Source organism: Podarcis filfolensis (assembly GCF_964270895.1).
Source record: "Podarcis filfolensis genome assembly, chromosome: 13".
NCBI classification, from domain to species: domain Eukaryota; kingdom Metazoa; phylum Chordata; class Lepidosauria; order Squamata; family Lacertidae; genus Podarcis; species Podarcis filfolensis.
In genome coordinates this window covers 24701036-24718123 of record NC_139615.1, presented here as the reverse complement: position 1 = coordinate 24718123, position 17088 = coordinate 24701036, and the positions used below count along the sequence as shown (strand labels likewise).

At 40.2% G+C, this 17088-nt stretch overlaps 2 protein-coding genes across 2 annotated transcripts in view; both read left to right on the top strand.

Annotated features, from left to right (window-relative positions):
• The window catches only part of LOC310748627 (vomeronasal type-2 receptor 26-like), a gene marked incomplete at both ends in the record, with an annotated part of 390828 nt that extends 377929 nt beyond the window's left edge, over nucleotides 1-12899 (top strand). Inside the window, 4 exons of the mRNA XM_083584478.1 lie at nucleotides 8268-9125; nucleotides 9490-9717; nucleotides 10733-10856; nucleotides 11998-12899. Of these exons, the coding sequence (XP_083440604.1) occupies nucleotides 8268-9125; nucleotides 9490-9717; nucleotides 10733-10856; nucleotides 11998-12899 (2112 nt within the window). The remainder of the gene's footprint in view (nucleotides 1-8267; nucleotides 9126-9489; nucleotides 9718-10732; nucleotides 10857-11997) is intronic.
• LOC310748628 (vomeronasal type-2 receptor 26-like) lies at nucleotides 14-4272 on the top strand (the record flags this gene model as incomplete). Its single annotated transcript, XM_083584479.1, has 3 exons — nucleotides 14-679; nucleotides 2401-2527; nucleotides 3371-4272. The coding sequence occupies 3 exons, from the start codon at nucleotides 14-16 to the stop codon at nucleotides 4270-4272; spliced, it is 1695 nt and encodes a 564-aa protein (XP_083440605.1).
• Nucleotides 12900-17088: the final 4189 nt, after the last annotated feature.

The following is a 17088-nucleotide window of genomic DNA, read 5'->3' as shown; positions in this document are numbered from 1 at the left end:
GACAATAGTGCCAATGCTTACCCAGAATGGCATCTGCTATGACTTCATAGTAAACATTCCAAAATGGAGTTATATGGATGAGATGCTAGACTGGTTTTTTAAGCACATGGATGCTTATATCATTGTCTTTGAAAGAAAGGCCAATGTATTTTTTGTATATGGAGAACCTCCATCATTTCAAGTTATAAGAATGATGTTGTTTCTAGCACCCTTGGTGGACTTGCCAGCTCTGGGTAAAGTGTGGATTATTACATCCCATTGGGATTTTGCATCACACTCTATTCAGAAGATTTGGGATTTACAAACCTTCCATGGTTCCATATCCTTCACGGTTCACTCAAATCAACCATTGGGATTCCAAAATTTCCTTCAGATGCTAAGACCTTCATGGGCCAAAGGAGATGGTTTTATCCAGGACTTTTGGGAACAGGCATTCAACTGTTCATTACAAATGGCTAATGGGCAGCATCAGGAAAGGAAATACTGCTCTGGAGGAGAGAAGCTGGAGAGTCTTCCTGGGACCCTGTTTGAAATGCAAATGACTGGCCACAGCTACAATGTCTACAATGCTGTCTATGCTGTGGCACATGCTTTGGAAGCCATTTACAAATCCAGTTCCAAAGGTAGAAAGTTGGGAGAACAACAGAAACTGTTTTTTCAGAATGTGCAAACATGGCAGGTAATTACAATTGAACATTTTTTTAAAGTCTATGTTTTCATCCAGAAAAATAGGGAATTTTATGTCTGTATGAGACAATTCCTGTGCCTCTATTGGTTTTCATTGCCTTTCATGTTTTTCTTCTGCTTTTGGAAATCCATTATGATAAGTATCGATGATCCCATGATAAAATATTGTTATTTCAATTCAAAATCACCCACCAACCTGAAGATAAAGGAAAGTAATGATAATTAGAAATATCAAATAATCATATAACGTTTCCAATTCAAGAACAAAAAAAGATTGTCCAATGGATGAAATTACCACATACATTGTTGAAGTGCTTTGAAACAGTCTTCACTTTGTTGATACTTTCTTTCCATCTAGGTCCATCATTTTCTAAGAACCATGATGTTCAACAATAGTGCTGGGGATTCAGTGTGTTTTGATTATAATGGAGAGTTAGTTACAGGTTTTGATGTAACAAACTGGATTATTTCCCCAAATGGTTCATTGTTTAGGGTCAAAGTTGGAAGACTGGATCCTCAGGCACCTTTAGGAAAAGAATTAAGCATAAATGATGATAAAATTGTGTGGCATAAAGTTTTTAATCAGGTGAGACACAGCTCTAAGGCATTTGATGTTTTGACTCAATTTTTTCAAAGGCATTGAAGTCATCTAACTACCTTTCAACTTTAGTTTTCATAAAATCCCATAGGATGTTTTATTATTTCATGAAGCTTTTCAAAAACATTATTATATTCCTGTTGTAATTAGGTTGAATTCCTATTACAGTGGTACCCCTGGTTACGTACTTAATTCATTCCGGAGGTCCATTCTTAACCTGAATCTGGGTTAGCGGAGTCTGTAACCTGAAGCGTATGTAACCTGAAGCATATGTAACCCAAGGTACCACTGTATATGTTTTATTTTTCCTGTCCCCCAATAAATAAATAACTGATTTCATGAACTGATTTCAGGAAATGGGGCTAGGTATTATCTTTAAGGGACTATTTTCATTCGGATAGATATTTTCTTATTTAGGACATTAAGAGAACTATATCCACCTATTTAAAAATTATAAATTTCTACATACACTACCAAATAAACATCTCTCTGAAAAGGCCATGCTGAGATATTATGAGAGTTTAAGAACACATTCTAGCCAGGGGAAAGCACTTGAGCAATGTGACCTGGGGAGGGTTGCCTACTAGTGAGCCAGAGGTTCTTCGCTCCAATGCAAAATGTACATTTATGTGAGTAGAACAAAATCTAATGCCCAACCTCTCAGTTCCTCAGCAACTGAAACAATCTCCTTTTCTCCCTTTTATTAATACAACATACCCCTCAACACGCTGTAAAACTAGGGTGCCACCTTCCAGGGCCGTGCTCCCATGTGAGTCACATGATTCGCGTGAGATCATGGCCCTGAAAAAGCACTTTTTAAAGGGTGAGATCTCAATGCCTAAAATGGCCACTGTGCTCGTGTGTGACAAAACGGGATTTCCTGGTTTTCCCACGGCAGCTGAGGGATATAAAACAATACAATAAAAAACCTAACCTGGATGAAAGCAAAAGTGTGTGAGAGAGAGAAGCAGAAAAAGTCCTCTTCCACAAGTAAATCTTAACTTGACAAGACAGAGAAAAGTGAACTCTCCCAGTTCTAACCTGGAGCTTCTGTTTCTTCTCCCAACCTCCTTTTTTCAGTGATCTCTTACCCTTTCTTTATTGGTTCTGTACAGGTGCTACCCATTTCTGTGTGCAATGACGGCTGCTATCCTGGCTACAGCAAGAAAAAGAAGGAGGGAGAGAAATTTTGCTGCTACGATTGTGCTCCATGTCCAGAAGGAATGGTCTCTAAGTATAAAGGTGGGAGGAATAACGGACACAACTATCTTATTTGCATTTCCATGACAAAACGTAAAGTGTAACACTTTGAATGCATATGACGGTAGTTTGCAATGAAAAATTGTAAACAAAAAATAAAATTATATTTATATTATATTTTAAGAGTTTTAGAGAGTATGGGACTCGCTGAATTTGTGTCCATCACTATCTGTCAGTCAAAGCAACCTGACAGGGTGGATATGAAGACCCCTTGTCAAGTAGTTCCACAGTTAATGAAAAAGACTTTCCTAGATCTTTCCAACCTTGAAATGTGAAGTTTCAATATGGTATCCAGAAGACCCTTTTCCTTCTTGACCATCTGGCATTTCAAGAATATAGTTTGTTTTTAGTTACATTTAGTTACATTTTTTTAAAAAAATAGAATCTTATGACAACATGTTTTTTTACCTTTAAATTAGATTAATAATGAAGACCAGAGAAAAAATAATTTAAATAAATACATAATAAAGGACATTTCTACTTTCTGCATATTCAGTATCAGATGCGATAACTCACTGTGAAACATACATTCCTCAAGAACACTCAAAAGCCTGCACTAGTTGAATCCCAGCCTTCGAGTTTATATTACACAACATGGTGATAATATCACCAACATTTCAGGATACATTCACCATCATTGTTTCTCCCCTTTGATAATCTTGCAATACAGCTTCTGTCATCATTAATTTAGGAATAATATTTCAAACAACGGACAAAATAAATTGTCAGCATAACAGACATGCACCCAAAAAAGTTAAGAACCAATGCTTTAGCTGTACATTGATCAATATCTGGAATATTTAAACAGCTTCTCTTTTATTTCAGATATGGCTGCCTGTGTGAAATGTCCAGAAGTTGAGTATCCCAACCATGACCAAACCCAATGTATTCCCAAGGTCCCAAGCTACCTCTCTTATGAAGAAGATTTAGGACTCATCTTAGTTATCTTGACTATTTCTTTCTCTCTGATCACAACATTAGTACTTGGGACTTTTATGAAGCACAATAACACTCCCATAGTCAAAGCCAACAATCAGACTCTGACCTACATCCTCCTCATCTCCCTCCTGCTTTGTTTCCTCTGCTCCTTTCTCTTCATTGGACAGCCTGGAAAGGTGACCTGCCTTCTCCGACAAATCACTTTTAGCATCATCTTTTCTGTGGCCCTTTCCAGTGTTTTGGCAAAAACCATTACTGTGCTTCTTGCATTCATGGCAACCAAACCAGGATCAAGTATGAGGAAATGGATAGGGAAAAGGCTGGCAAATTCTATTGTCCTTTTCTGCTCCTGTATTCAGTTTTGCATAGGTACTCTTTGGTTAAGTACATCCCCTCCATTCCCAGATACGGATATGCACTCACTGCATGGGGAAATCATACTTGAATGTAATGAGGGTTCAGTGGCCATGTTTTATGGTGTCTTAGTCTATATGGGTTTGCTGGCCATTGTCAGCTTCATCTTGGCTTTCCTGGCCAGGAAGCTACCTGATAGTTTCAATGAGGCCAAATTTATCACTTTCAGCTTGCTGGTGTTTTGTAGTGTTTGGTTGTCCTTTGTTCCCACCTATCTGAGCACCAAAGGAAAATACATGGTAGCTGTGGAGATCTTTTCCATCTTATCCTCTGGTGCTGGATTACTGGCTTGCATCTTTTCCCCAAAATGCTACATTATTATATTCAGACCTGAGCTTAACACCAGGGAAATACTAATCAGCAGAAAAAAGTAAAAGAACATGAATGCATCTGTTTTTTATTTGTTTGTGTATGCAGTTCATTGGAAATGCTGGTGGGAGGGATGTCATAAGAATTCGGTCATGGGTCCTTGCTTAAGCAAACATCTGTCCTTAAATTCTTGTATGTAGAGTTTGGCCAGAAACATTGCATTTATATTTGGTTCTCACTTAAGTTTGCTAGCATCCCTTGCATTTGAATCCTAGATGGAATATGTATGTAATTTTCAAACTCGTATGATTCATTCTTGTGCTGGTCCCAAACATTTAAATTACTAGGAACAAATCTCTCTCTCTCTGCCTGTGTGAAATGTTTAGGAGTACTCTCATTTTTCTATTCATAGTGAAATACTGTCCCTCAATGAGGCCAAACTTAGTTTCACAAAATGTTTAGGGAGATACGTCCCCTGCGTCCCCCAGAGGAAACTACTGTGTGTGTGAGTGTGTTCACATACATATGATCAGTGGCTCAAATGACTTTTAAGTGATTTAAAAGTACAAAATCAATTAAAAAGCTCTGGGAAGTGAATTTACAAATAATATCAATCATGAAATGGATCGTTTATCTTTCAGTAAAATAACCATCAAACACTTCAACTGACATCAAAATTCAGTGACAGTTCCTATAATGTGAGCTGTACTCAAAATCTTCTTTGGCGTATCCAGAGCAGAATCACATTTGCCCTTTACAGATTGCTATATGAGGTGGAATAACTTTCTTTAAGTAGAGTTCTGGGGATTTTCTCAGGAGAAGTAATTCAGAGAGGAAAGAAACCCCAAAGACTGCAAAGGATGCAGGGGCCGGACGCTATATTAGTTGGAATGATTCACCTTCCTTCTCCTCCCTGCCATGTGAAGGGGTAGAGCAGCCATGATAGGTGCAGGGCATTGATAGAGAAGAGGAATGCACACCCCCCCCCCCGCTTTAAGTTAACATCCTGAACATTTTAAGTACTGCATTGATAAAGAATCTTATTAATTAAATTAAATATCAATAAAAGGAAATGGGTCAAACAATCGTTAGAAATTATCTGTTAAGAGAACTGTATCTATCAACACAACAAAGTGTGACTCTCACTTTCCCCAGACCAGGCTTTCCACTTATGTCAGATATGAATGACCCATGGATGAAGCTGACTTTGGTACTGGTCAGATCTGGATCTACCAGCTATACAAGACTAGCTACTTATTTTCCGTCAAAGGGAAAAAATAATATGTGTATGATTCAGAGAAAAAGAAGGGAGGGAATCTTCTAACAGTTTTGTTATGCATGATAGAACATCACGTCAACAACACACTGGGGAATGATAATCATACCTGTCAAAATTGCTGGTTTATGCAATTGACATTCAGCGCATGTTAGCAAGTGTCTGAAGAAAAGCTATAAAACACTTGTATTCTTCAGAATTAGATCTAGGTAGAGGCAGGGCTCTGTCACTCTTCTGTTAAAAAATCTCTCACTTATTTGTTAGGATATATTTCCACAAGCAGATATATATTTTCTTAAAAAACAAAAAAACCCACCGCCATCAAAGTAAAGGGAGGAGACTAGGATCTAGATTGCATGAGACCCACCGATATCAGTGGGAGCCACATTCCACTAACTTATTCTTGATCCACCTCAAAGCGAAAAAACAGAGGAACAATATAACTAGGACAGTAGCCCCCCCCCCCAAGCATGGGTCACTTCTTTTATTTTGAAACCTCTATTTTATTGTATTCCAGCATGAATTCTATAGAATTCAGATAATAATTGTTTGTTACAGACATGCTGTGGACAGCCTGAACGAAGTATGCACACCACTGGTAGTCCACAAACAGCAATTTTAGAAACCCTGAACTAGAAAAAACTGGTACTGGCACCCAGATTCCATAATAGACAAAGTTGTAAATCTATGCATCCAGAGTATTATCCACCCTTCAATTGTGGCTGTAGCCATGGAGACTTTCAAAACCACCATTTGAATGAGTAGATTTGCCAACAGGATCATGACGGTGATGGTGTTGCTGCTTATACTGCTGTGTCATGCTGTATGCACGTCACATTTTATTAACTGCAGCGTTCGTGATGATCTGCTCTCTATTCCTCATGAATTTTTCCAGCCAGGGGACTTTGTGATTGGTGGGATTGTTTCTCAAGTCTTCTATCTCTATGATTTACTTTCTCTCTTGGAGCAGCCTACACATATTGTGACTCATGAACCTATGTAAGACACCATCTCCCTGCTCCCCTCCCCTCACTTTTTTTGTAATATGTTCAGACCCTAATTACAAGGAACACATATTTGAGGAATATTGCATTTATTTATGGTGGGTGTTTTTTAAAAAATGATATTTTGTCAATGCTGGGAGTTGTTAATAAATATTTTACCTTCCTGATAACATTGCTAAGCACAAGGCATTATTAATAAGCTTTCCCTCCCAAGTGACAGTGAAATGCATGGATCTAGAACATTTCTCTTTTCCTCTGCAGAATTACCTCATCAAGAAATATGCTGTTATGCATTTTTTGGCCACACTAATTCTTATTTTTCAAGACTTTTTGCTCCCTCATCCTTCACCTCCATCTTAACCCCACACATGATATTTCATTTTCATTTTCATTTTACTTTGAGTTTGAGTTTGTTTTCTTCTAAGGGTAGTAGTTTCACTGCAGTCTGGAACACAAACAGATGACAAATGAAGAATACAAATGTGTTTTTATTGCTTCTGTCACTGTTGTTTTATTAAATAGCTGTAACCTACATTACAGTTCCGTGCCCAAGAACTACCAGCACATCCTGGCCTTAGTCTTTGCTGTAAAAGAGATAAATGAGAACCCAAACATCTTACCAAACATTTCTCTGGGATTCCACATTCTCAATAGCTACTACTCTGCTAGGATGACCTATAAGGCCACTCTAAGCCTGCTTTCAAAACAGCAAAGATTTTCTCCTAACTTCAAGTGTCAAAATCAGAACAAACTGATGGCTATTGTTGGAGGATGCCTCTCTGGAATCTCTGCCAATGTGGCCACCATTTCAGCAATTTACAAGACTCCACAGGTAATCTATGTGCATAGGGGTATGAACATTAGATATATGTGAGCTTTGTGATGTGCCTGTAAACACATAAATTAAAGTTTAGGCTGAATTGAAAGAACCAAGGAACTGGATTCAATACTAATATTCTTAAAATGCACTCAGTCAAATTATTCAACATAACTAACTGGATGTACAGTTAACTGGATACAACCCATTGTTTTCAAATCTCCAAAAAATTCAATTATGCTTCCTTTTGCACTAGTAAGGCCACATGTTGAATACTGTTTCCCGTCCCAATTGGCACACTTAAATAAGAATGCATTAATGAGAGCCAGTGTGGTGTAGTGGTTAAGAGCGGTAGTCATGTAATCTGGGGAACCGGGTTCGCGTCTCCGCTCCTCCACATGCAGCTGCTGGGTGACCTTGGGCTAGTCACACTTCTTTGAAGTCTCTCAGCCCCACTCACCTCACAGAGTGTTTGTTGTGGGGGAGGAAGGGAAAGGAGATTGTTAGCTGCTTTGAGACTCCTGAAGGGGAGTGAAAGGCGGGATATCAAATCCAAACTCTTCTTCGTCTTCTTCTAATTTCAAAATGGGTTAATAGGAGGCCAGTAAATATGGCCAGAATATGGAAAGCATATCATATAGGAAAGGGTGAAAGAAATGTGTCTCTTGAAAATGAGTTCAAGGTGCAACATTGCAAAACACTTCAAAGACTTAAATAGTTGCCACACAGAAGAGGTCAAAGATTCATTTTGTGCTGCCCCAAATGTGGTACTTGTTTAAGATTCAACAACTGAAGTAAAATTACTTCAATGATAGGACAAATCAAACAGCCATTTGTTGCAGAAACTGTGATTCTGGCTTTCAAAAGGATATTGAACTAGATTGCTTACAGGACCAACTGAGACATATTGATTTACTATTCTCTTGTAATCCATCTGAGAAATATTCATGGATTTTATTACAGCTCACTTATGGATCATTTTTACCAGTACAAAGTACAAGAATGCTGTTCCCATTCTTGTACCAGATGGTCCCCAATGAAGCCCAGCAGCACAAGGGAATTGTGCAGTTACTTCAGCATTTCAGATGGACCTGGGTTGGGCTTTTTGCAGTGGATGATGACAAAGGGAACAGGTTTTTAAAGACAATAGTGCCAATGCTTACCCAGAATGGCATCTGTTATGACTTCATAGTAAACATTCCAAAATGGAGTTATATGGATGAGATGCTAGATAGGTTTTTAAAGAACATGGATACCTATCTCATTATGTTTGAAACAAAAGCCAATGTATTCTTTGTATATGGGGAACCTCCATCCTTTCAAGTTCTAAGAACACTAGTTTTTGTAATACCCTTGGTGAACTTGCCTCCTCTGGGTAAAGTGTGGATTATTACATCCCACTGGGATTTTGCATCACACTCTATTCAAAAGATTTGGGATTTACAAACCTTCCATGGTTCCATATCCTTCACAGTTCACTCAGATCAGCCAATGGGATTCCAAAATTTCATTCAGATGCTAAGACCTTCATGGACCCAAGGAGATGGTTTTATCCAGGACTTTTGGGAACAGGCATTCAACTGTTCATTACAAATGTCTAATGGGCAGCATCAGGAAATTAAATACTGCTCTGGAGGAGAGAAGCTGGAGAGTCTTCCTGGTACCTTGTTTGAAATGGAAATGACTGGCCACAGCTACAATGTCTACAATGCTGTCTATGCTGTGGCTCATGCTTTGCAAGCCATTTACAAATCCAGTTCCAAAGGTAGGAAGTTGGGAGAACAACAGAAACTGTTTTTTCAGAATGTGCAACCATGGCAGGTAATTACAACCAAACTTTTTTTAAAAAACTATGTTTTCTTTAGGAAGCACAATGAATTCTAAGTGTGCATGATACAATTCTTATTACTGTGGGGTTTTTCAATTCCTTTCAGGGGATTTTCCCCTTTTGGAAATCCATTTTGATAAATATTAGTGGTCCCGTGACAAAATATTGTTATTTCAACTCATAGTCACCCACCAACTTGGTGCATATGGAAAGTAATGATTGCTATAAATATCAAATAATCATTTAAGGTTTGCAGTTCAATAATAAGACGCGAGTGCCTAATAGATGAAGTGGCTGCATACATTGTTGAAGAATTTTGAAACCTCATTGCTTTGTTCATACTTTCTTTCAATCCAGGTCCATCATTTTCTAAGGACCATGTTGTTCAACAATAGTGCTGGGGCATTAGTGTGCTTTGATGATAATGGAGAATTAGTTACAGGTTTTGATGTAATAAACTGGATTATTTCTCCAAATGGTTCATTGTGTAGGATCAAAGTTGGAAAATTGGACCCTCGTGCACCTTTAGGAAAAGAGTTAAGCATAAATAATGATCAAATTGTGTGGCATAAAGTTTTTAATCAGGTGAGACACAGTTCTGTGGCATTTGATGTTTTCACTAAAAAAATTCAAAGGATTTGAAGGCATCTAACCAGTGGCGTAGTGTGGGTTGTCAGCACCCGGGGCAAGGCAAGTAATTTGCGCCCCCTAACCCGTGGATTTGCGCCCCCTAACCCGTGGATTTGCGCCCCCAACCCTAACCCCCAGATGTTGCGCCTGGTGCGGCCGGCCCCCCCTGCACCCCCCACGCTACGCCACTGCATCTAACTACATTCCAACTTTAATTTTCATGAAATCCCACAGGATGTTTTATTATTTCATTAACCTTTGTGAAAACATTATTATATTCTAGTTCTAATTTTCATGAATTCCTATTATATTCTCTTTTTACATCTCCCCTAATAAATAAATTGTTTATTTCATGAATAGATTTCGGGTTAAGGGGCTACCTACAGTGGTACCTCATGTTAAGTATTTAATTTGTTCCGGAGGTCCGTATTTAACCTGAAACTGTTCTTAACCTGAAGCCCCACTTTAGCTAACGGGGCCTCCTGCTGCTGCCATGCCGCCGGAGCCCTATTTCTGTTCTTATCCTGAAGCAAAGTTCTTAACCTGAAGCACTATTTCTGGGTTAGCGGAGTGTGTAACCTGAAGTGTATGTAACCTGAAGCATATGTAACCCGAGGTATCACTGTATTATCTTTAATGGACCCTTTTCATTTTAATAGATATTTCCATATTTTAGGGAGGTATATCCACCTATTTCAAAACTATAGGTTCTATGTACACTACCAAACATACATCTCTCTGTAGATGCAGTGAGGTGGCAATATAAAAAGTTCAAGGACACAATCTAGCCAATGAAAACAAAAGCAAAAAAGGGGAACAGAAAAAGAAACATACAAAATCCTCTCCACACGTAAATCTTAACTAGACAACACCAGAGAGGTGAACCCTCCCTGCTCTAAGTTGGGAGTTGTCCTTTCTTCTCCAATGCTGCTTTTGTGTTTACTAATCTCTCTTTAGTGTTTCTGTACAGGTGCTTCCGCTTTCTGTTTGCAATGACTACTGCTATCCTGGGTACAATAGGAAAAAGAAGGGAGAGAAATTCTGCTGCTATGATTGTACTCCATGTCCAGAAGGGATGATATCTAAGTATAAAGGTGGGAGTTACAACATTAAGTGTAACCTCTTGAATGCATATGGAGGTATCTTGCAATGCAAATTTTTAAACAAAAAGTAAAAAAAACCTAACTATTAATTCTTAAGAGTTTCAAAGAGTGTGGGACTGAGTAAATTTGTGTTCATCACTATCTCTCAGTCTAAGCAACCTCAAAGGGTTGGTGTAAGGATGCCTGTGGCGATCACAAAGGGTCCTCGGACCTTTAACGGTCTATTGATCCCTGTGCCACCACTGTGCTCACTTCCTCACTGCCACCAACCCGTTACTCTCGGGTAAAACACTGAGTCCAGACAGTTGTTAAAATGTGAACCAAAAAAACAAGTTTATTTTATAAACATTAACAAGTTTATGATTTCTCAGATAATATTCCTGTCAGTATCTTAACTCTAGTTTCTTTACCGGCCTGTACCTTTCTAATACCTTCTGACTGATTATCTCAACTGATTGACTGACTCCTCTTAACAAAATCTCTCACTCTCTCACATCAGACTAGCCCAACCCACAGACATCCTCTCTGTCTCTTCTAACTCCAGACTGTCTTTTCAACAACTATAACTGTAACTCTTAACTCCAAACTTGGGCTCCTATTGGTTAGCCATTTTACAATTAGTTAACTCTTTCCTTATGAACCCAGTATGATGTCACACACCTAGGAGGGCAAACGCCACAATGCCTTTCCAGGTAGTTCCATAGTCACTGACCGTCATTCCAAGAACTTTCCATTTCCGATATCCAAAAGAACCTTTTCCTAGTGCACCTTCTGGCATTTCAAAAAGATACTGTGCTTTTAATATTGTTTCATTTAATAGATTTTTATAATCTTTCTGCATATCCAATATCAGATGTGAACACTCATTGTGGAACATTTGTTCCTCAGAAACACTGAAAAGCCTGCACTCGTGGAAACTGAGTCTTGGAGTTTATTTTACACAAACTGATGATAATATCACCTACAATTTGAGGATAATTTCACCAATATGTTTTCTCCAATTCGATAATCCTGCAATACAGATTCTAGGATCCTTAAGGAGGTCTATAACCCTGAAAAGGTTAAGAACCAATGCTTTACCTATATATTGATCAATGTCAGAAATATTTAAAGAGATCTTCTTTTATTTTAGATATGGATACCTGTGTGAAATGTCCAGAAGATGAGTATCCCAACAGTGGCCAAACTCAATGCATTCCCAAGGTCCCAAGCTACCTCTCTTATAAAGAAGATTTAGGACTCTTGACCATTATCTTGAGCATTATCTTCTCTCTGATCACAACATTAGTACTTGGGACTTTTATAAAGCACAATAACACTCCCATAGTCAAAGCCAACAATCGGACTCTCACCTATATCCTCCTCGTCTCGCTCCTGCTTTGTTTCCTCTGCTCCTTTCTCTTCATTGGACAGCCTGGAAAGGTGACCTGCCTTCTCCGACAAATCACTTTTAGCATCATCTTTTCTGTGGCACTTTCCAGTGTTTTGGCAAAAACCATTACTGTGCTTCTGGCATTCATGGCAACCAAACCGGGATCCAGGATGAGGAAATGCATAGGGAAAAGGCTGGCAAATTCTATTGTCCTTTTCTGCTCCTGTATTCAGGCTTCCCTTGGCACACTTTGGTTAAGTACATCTCCTCCATACCCAGATACAGATATGCACTCGCTGCATGGGGAAATCATACTTGAATGTAATGAGGGTTCAGTGGCCATGTTTTATGGTGTCTTAGTCTATATGGGTTTGTTGGCCATTGTCAGCTTTATCTTGGCTTTCCTTGCCAGGAAGCTACCTGACAGTTTCAATGAGACCAAATTTATCACTTTCAGCCTGCTGGTGTTTTGTAGTGTTTGGTTGTCCTTTGTTTCCACCTATCTGAGCACCAAAGGAAAATACATGGTAGCTGTGGAGATCTTTTCCATCTTGTCCTCTGGTGCTGGATTACTGGGTTGCATCTTTTCCCCTAAATGCTACATTATTATATTCAGACCTGAGCTGAACACCAGGGAACAAGTAATCAGCAGAAAAAAGTAAAAGAACATGAGTGCATTTTTTCCCCCTGCTTGTGTATGTAGTTCATTTGAAATGCTGGTGGGAGGGATTTTATAAGAAATTGGTGATGTCTACTTGCTTGAGCAAACATCTGTCCTTAAATTCTTATATGCATTCCATTTCAACTTGGTTCTCACTTTGGTCGGTTAAAATAATTCCTGTTTAACTGGTCAGTGAAATCCTAACTTGAATGAAGGCACAGTTATCAACTCTGATGATTCCTCCTTGTGCGGGTCCCAAGCATTTAAATGGTTTAGAACAAATGTCTCTAAAAATGTGTTTGCATGTATATCCACATACACATGATCAGTGCTGGCATTATTCGCCCAAATGACTTAAGTACAAAACCAATGATACGATATAGCCGCATGTAATTACAATGCACAGTAAATCAATGTCATCTGAACACCAATCATTAAACTGTACAGTAAACATATTTTTTAAAAGAGCATATTAATCAAAATGGTTAGACCAACATTTTATACTGGAGGAACTGGGAGAAGCAAAATATAGCAACTTTCAGAGATTCCTGTTTTCCTTCTTACACATATTCTTAGCATAGCATTAGCAACTTCATATCTACTGGAAAGGGCCATCCTCCAAAAAGCATAACAATAAAAAGGTGTTAAAGAGCTCCGGGAAGCCCCCATCCCATATTGATTTTTTAATAAATCAAACTAAAAAAGTTAAATGAAGCTTTTAACTACCAGCAAAATCACCCTGAATCACTTCCATTCACATTATAATTCACTGACCCCTTATATAATTTGAATATTGAAGTCCCCTTTCGAGTGCCCAGAGCACAACCCCTTTTGTCCTCTAGGGACTGCCATAGGAGGTGGAAGGGCAGTCTTTGAGTAGAGTTCTGGGGATTGTCTGAGGAATCTTAGAATTGTAGAGCTGGAAGGGACCACACCACAAGGGTTATCTAGTCCAATCCCCTACAATGCAGGAATCGTTTGCCCTGCATTGGGCTTAAACCAAGAACCCTGAGATTAAGTCTCATGCTTTACGTGCCAAGGCCCCATGTCCTGTAGTTCCCTATTGTTTAATAAACCCTGTTTAGGGAAATTTTTAATGACTGATTTTTTTATGTATTTTTAATCTTTTGTTGGAAGCCGCCGAGAGTGGCTGAGGAAACCCAACCATATGGGTGGGGTATAAATAATAAATGGTTGTTGTTGTTGTTAACACAAGGACACATGTATTTAGTTTAAGGGACTAAAACATGCAACAACTTTATTGGTTACAGATGTGAGCGGTTGGCTTAGACATTCGCTGAAGCCCAACTATATCTTGACTCCCGTCCATCTGCAGGGAGTCAAACTAAGGGTAAACCACCAGAAGGGGGAGCCCTATGACTTACCGTATTGGCCCAAATATAAGCCACAGTTTCCCCCCCGAAATTCTGACCATGAAAATTTTAAGTGTGACTTAAATTCACGACGTTATAAAAATTGGTTCTTACAATATTGTAACAGTCATATGGTAAAACGGAACCAAAAAATGTTTTATTGCCAATTTGTGTGCTTGAGACTGTTGTGCAATTAATTCTAATGTCATTCATTGCTTTCACCTTATTTTACAGTGCAGTACAGTGGAATCTTGGAAGCCAAACATCTCGGAAGCTGAAACTTTTGGCTTCCGAACTCTAACAACCCGGAAGCAACTGCTTCCATTTCCAAATGTTTCTCTTTTTTCTCAATGTGCTTTGCCACACTAACCATTTCAGTTTTAATTATGGGGCAGGGGCAGGTGTGTGTCAGATGGCATCTCCTCTCAATCCTACTTCCATGCCACCATAGGTTCTTTTTGGACATAAGTTCCCGCAATCCCACAAACCTGGATCCCTTCCTCCCTCCATCTTCCTTATGGATGGAGCAGGAGTACAAAAGCCTGGCTAGGAATTCAAGAGGGAGGCTCCCAGATTTTGGAAGTGGAATTTGCCCCATCTCATTCCATGGAGCTGCCTGGAGGCGTGCCCTTCCTTCCCCTCCCTGCCATCAATGACTCGTCCCCTTCACAAGGTTGGATGAGCCTGGTTCCCAGTCATTTCCACTGCCTACAATAGATTTGGGGGCAAGCAGGACCACCCCTCCTCAGCCTCCCCTCCTCCCATTTGCCTTTGCTAGGCCATATTTACACAAGGAGAGGTGCACTCTCTCCCTTTTCCCTTGGATCATGTGTCTCTTTTTTCTCAATGGGGCTTGCCGACCATTGAGCCTTGGTTCTTGAATGTTTCAGAAGCAGAAAGGGCTCCTGGAACACATTAAGGTAACAGGGTATTGAATTTTATTTGCTTTTACGGTGCTACGAACAGGTGTTTAACCCACTTGCGGGTCCTCTGTAGTACCTTGCGGGGCCTCTGTAGTACCCATAGGATTTTCTTCTACATTTGCCATTTAAGGGTGTGAGTGCCTGTGGAATTTCAAGAGAGCGGTTTATATTCGGGTATTGTCTTTTCCCCCCTTGAAATTTAAAGGTGCGGCTTTTTTGTGGGTGATTTAAAAGTACAAAACCAATTTAAAAGCTCTGGGAGGAGCTCTGGGAAATGCACAACCAAAAGTGAATTTTAAAATAATAAAAGTCATGAAATGGAGATTTGATCTTTCAGTAAAATAACCCTCACTTACTTCAATTCACATAATAATTCAATGACAGTTCCTATAATATAAGCACTACTCAAAATTCACTTTGGGGGTTTCCAGAGCACAGTCCCATTTGTCTTTTAGGGACTGCCATATGAGGTGGAGGGGCTTTCTTTGAGTAGAGTTCTAAGGATTTTCTGAGGAGAGTTGTTTGAAGTAATTCAGAGAGGAAAGACCCCAAAGACCTCAAGGTATGTAAAAAAAATGTGCCAGAGCAGGAGTCTATATCAACTGGAATGGCTCTTGTTGGTTTCTTCCCTCTCCTCCCTGACATGTGAAGGGGGACAGTAGGCATTGTGGGTGCAAGGAGTTGCTAGAGAGGAGCAACACACAAACACCATGCCTGGCAACCTGGAGTTGCAGTGGTCGATTATGAGAACCAATTTTTTTTTAGTTGGGAGATAAAAATGCAGCTGGGAGATAAGATGACACTCAAGGTTGAGGAATGCTGTCCAGAGACAGGAGGAATAGACCAGCCAGGAGAAGGAATAAGAGGATCTGACTTGGATATTGACCAAACAAAAAGAGGGAGAAAGGTGAGGGCAGAAGAGAGGATAGGTAATTGAAATTATGCCAATGAGAGAGGAGAAGAGGGTTGCAGTGAAGTAACTGTAAAGGTAAAGGTAAAGAGAGAGTTAGGCCTGCCTTGAAGGCTAAACAAGTTGATCTGTGAGGAGAGAACTCAACAGGACTGGGTTTTCACCTTCTCCCAGTGGTGAGGAATGACCGCTCCCCGCTTAAAACGGGGGGCGCCCTTTGCGTGGACGCGTGCAGCCCCTAGATCTGGAGCGGCTCGAACAGCATAGGCTTGGCTTTGCCTTCCCTCAGGTGGGATACCTGGAGGTCTCCGCCTACCTCAGTCAGTTGTCCAATCCCACCGGGGGGAAGCGTTGCCAAGGAGACCAGGCCAGGTAGGGGAGGGATTACCTGCCCACACAATAGAGGGAGGATCTTACCTGGGAATCCTCACTTGGCTCCAGAGGCCTTGGGCGGAATCCTTTTGTCCATCTTCCTCTTTGCGGCGGCGATACCAGGGTTCCCTGTTAAAGGGGTTTTCTGAAGGGAGGCTTTGACCGTACACCGAAAGGTCGTCATTGCTCTCCCCTGCGGCGGCGGCGTTACGGGGGCGGCTATCTCTGCTTGAACATATGTTCTCCAGAGCAGGCCCATCCCCCCCCCACACACTGGATAACCCTGATGCTCCCTAGGTCCCCGGCTGGGGACTGGGGAGGGAGAAAGCCCAATGCCTGAGCCAAGGTCTACCCACATTTGAAATTTAATAAAGTTGTGGCCAATTTAATCCCATAGCACGTTGTCTTGAGTCGTTATTCCACATGACAGGGGGACCGCGCGGGATCTGGGGACTCCGCCTGTCCACGCAAAGGGAACAGCAACAAACACTGTTGTCATTCGTATGTTGGCTATATGCTAGAGCACAGAACTGTAGTCTAAAATTCTGGGTGGGTGTGGGTGGTTACAGGAATACTTTACATATATCCAGTGCTAGTTTTGTAAGCTTCCAC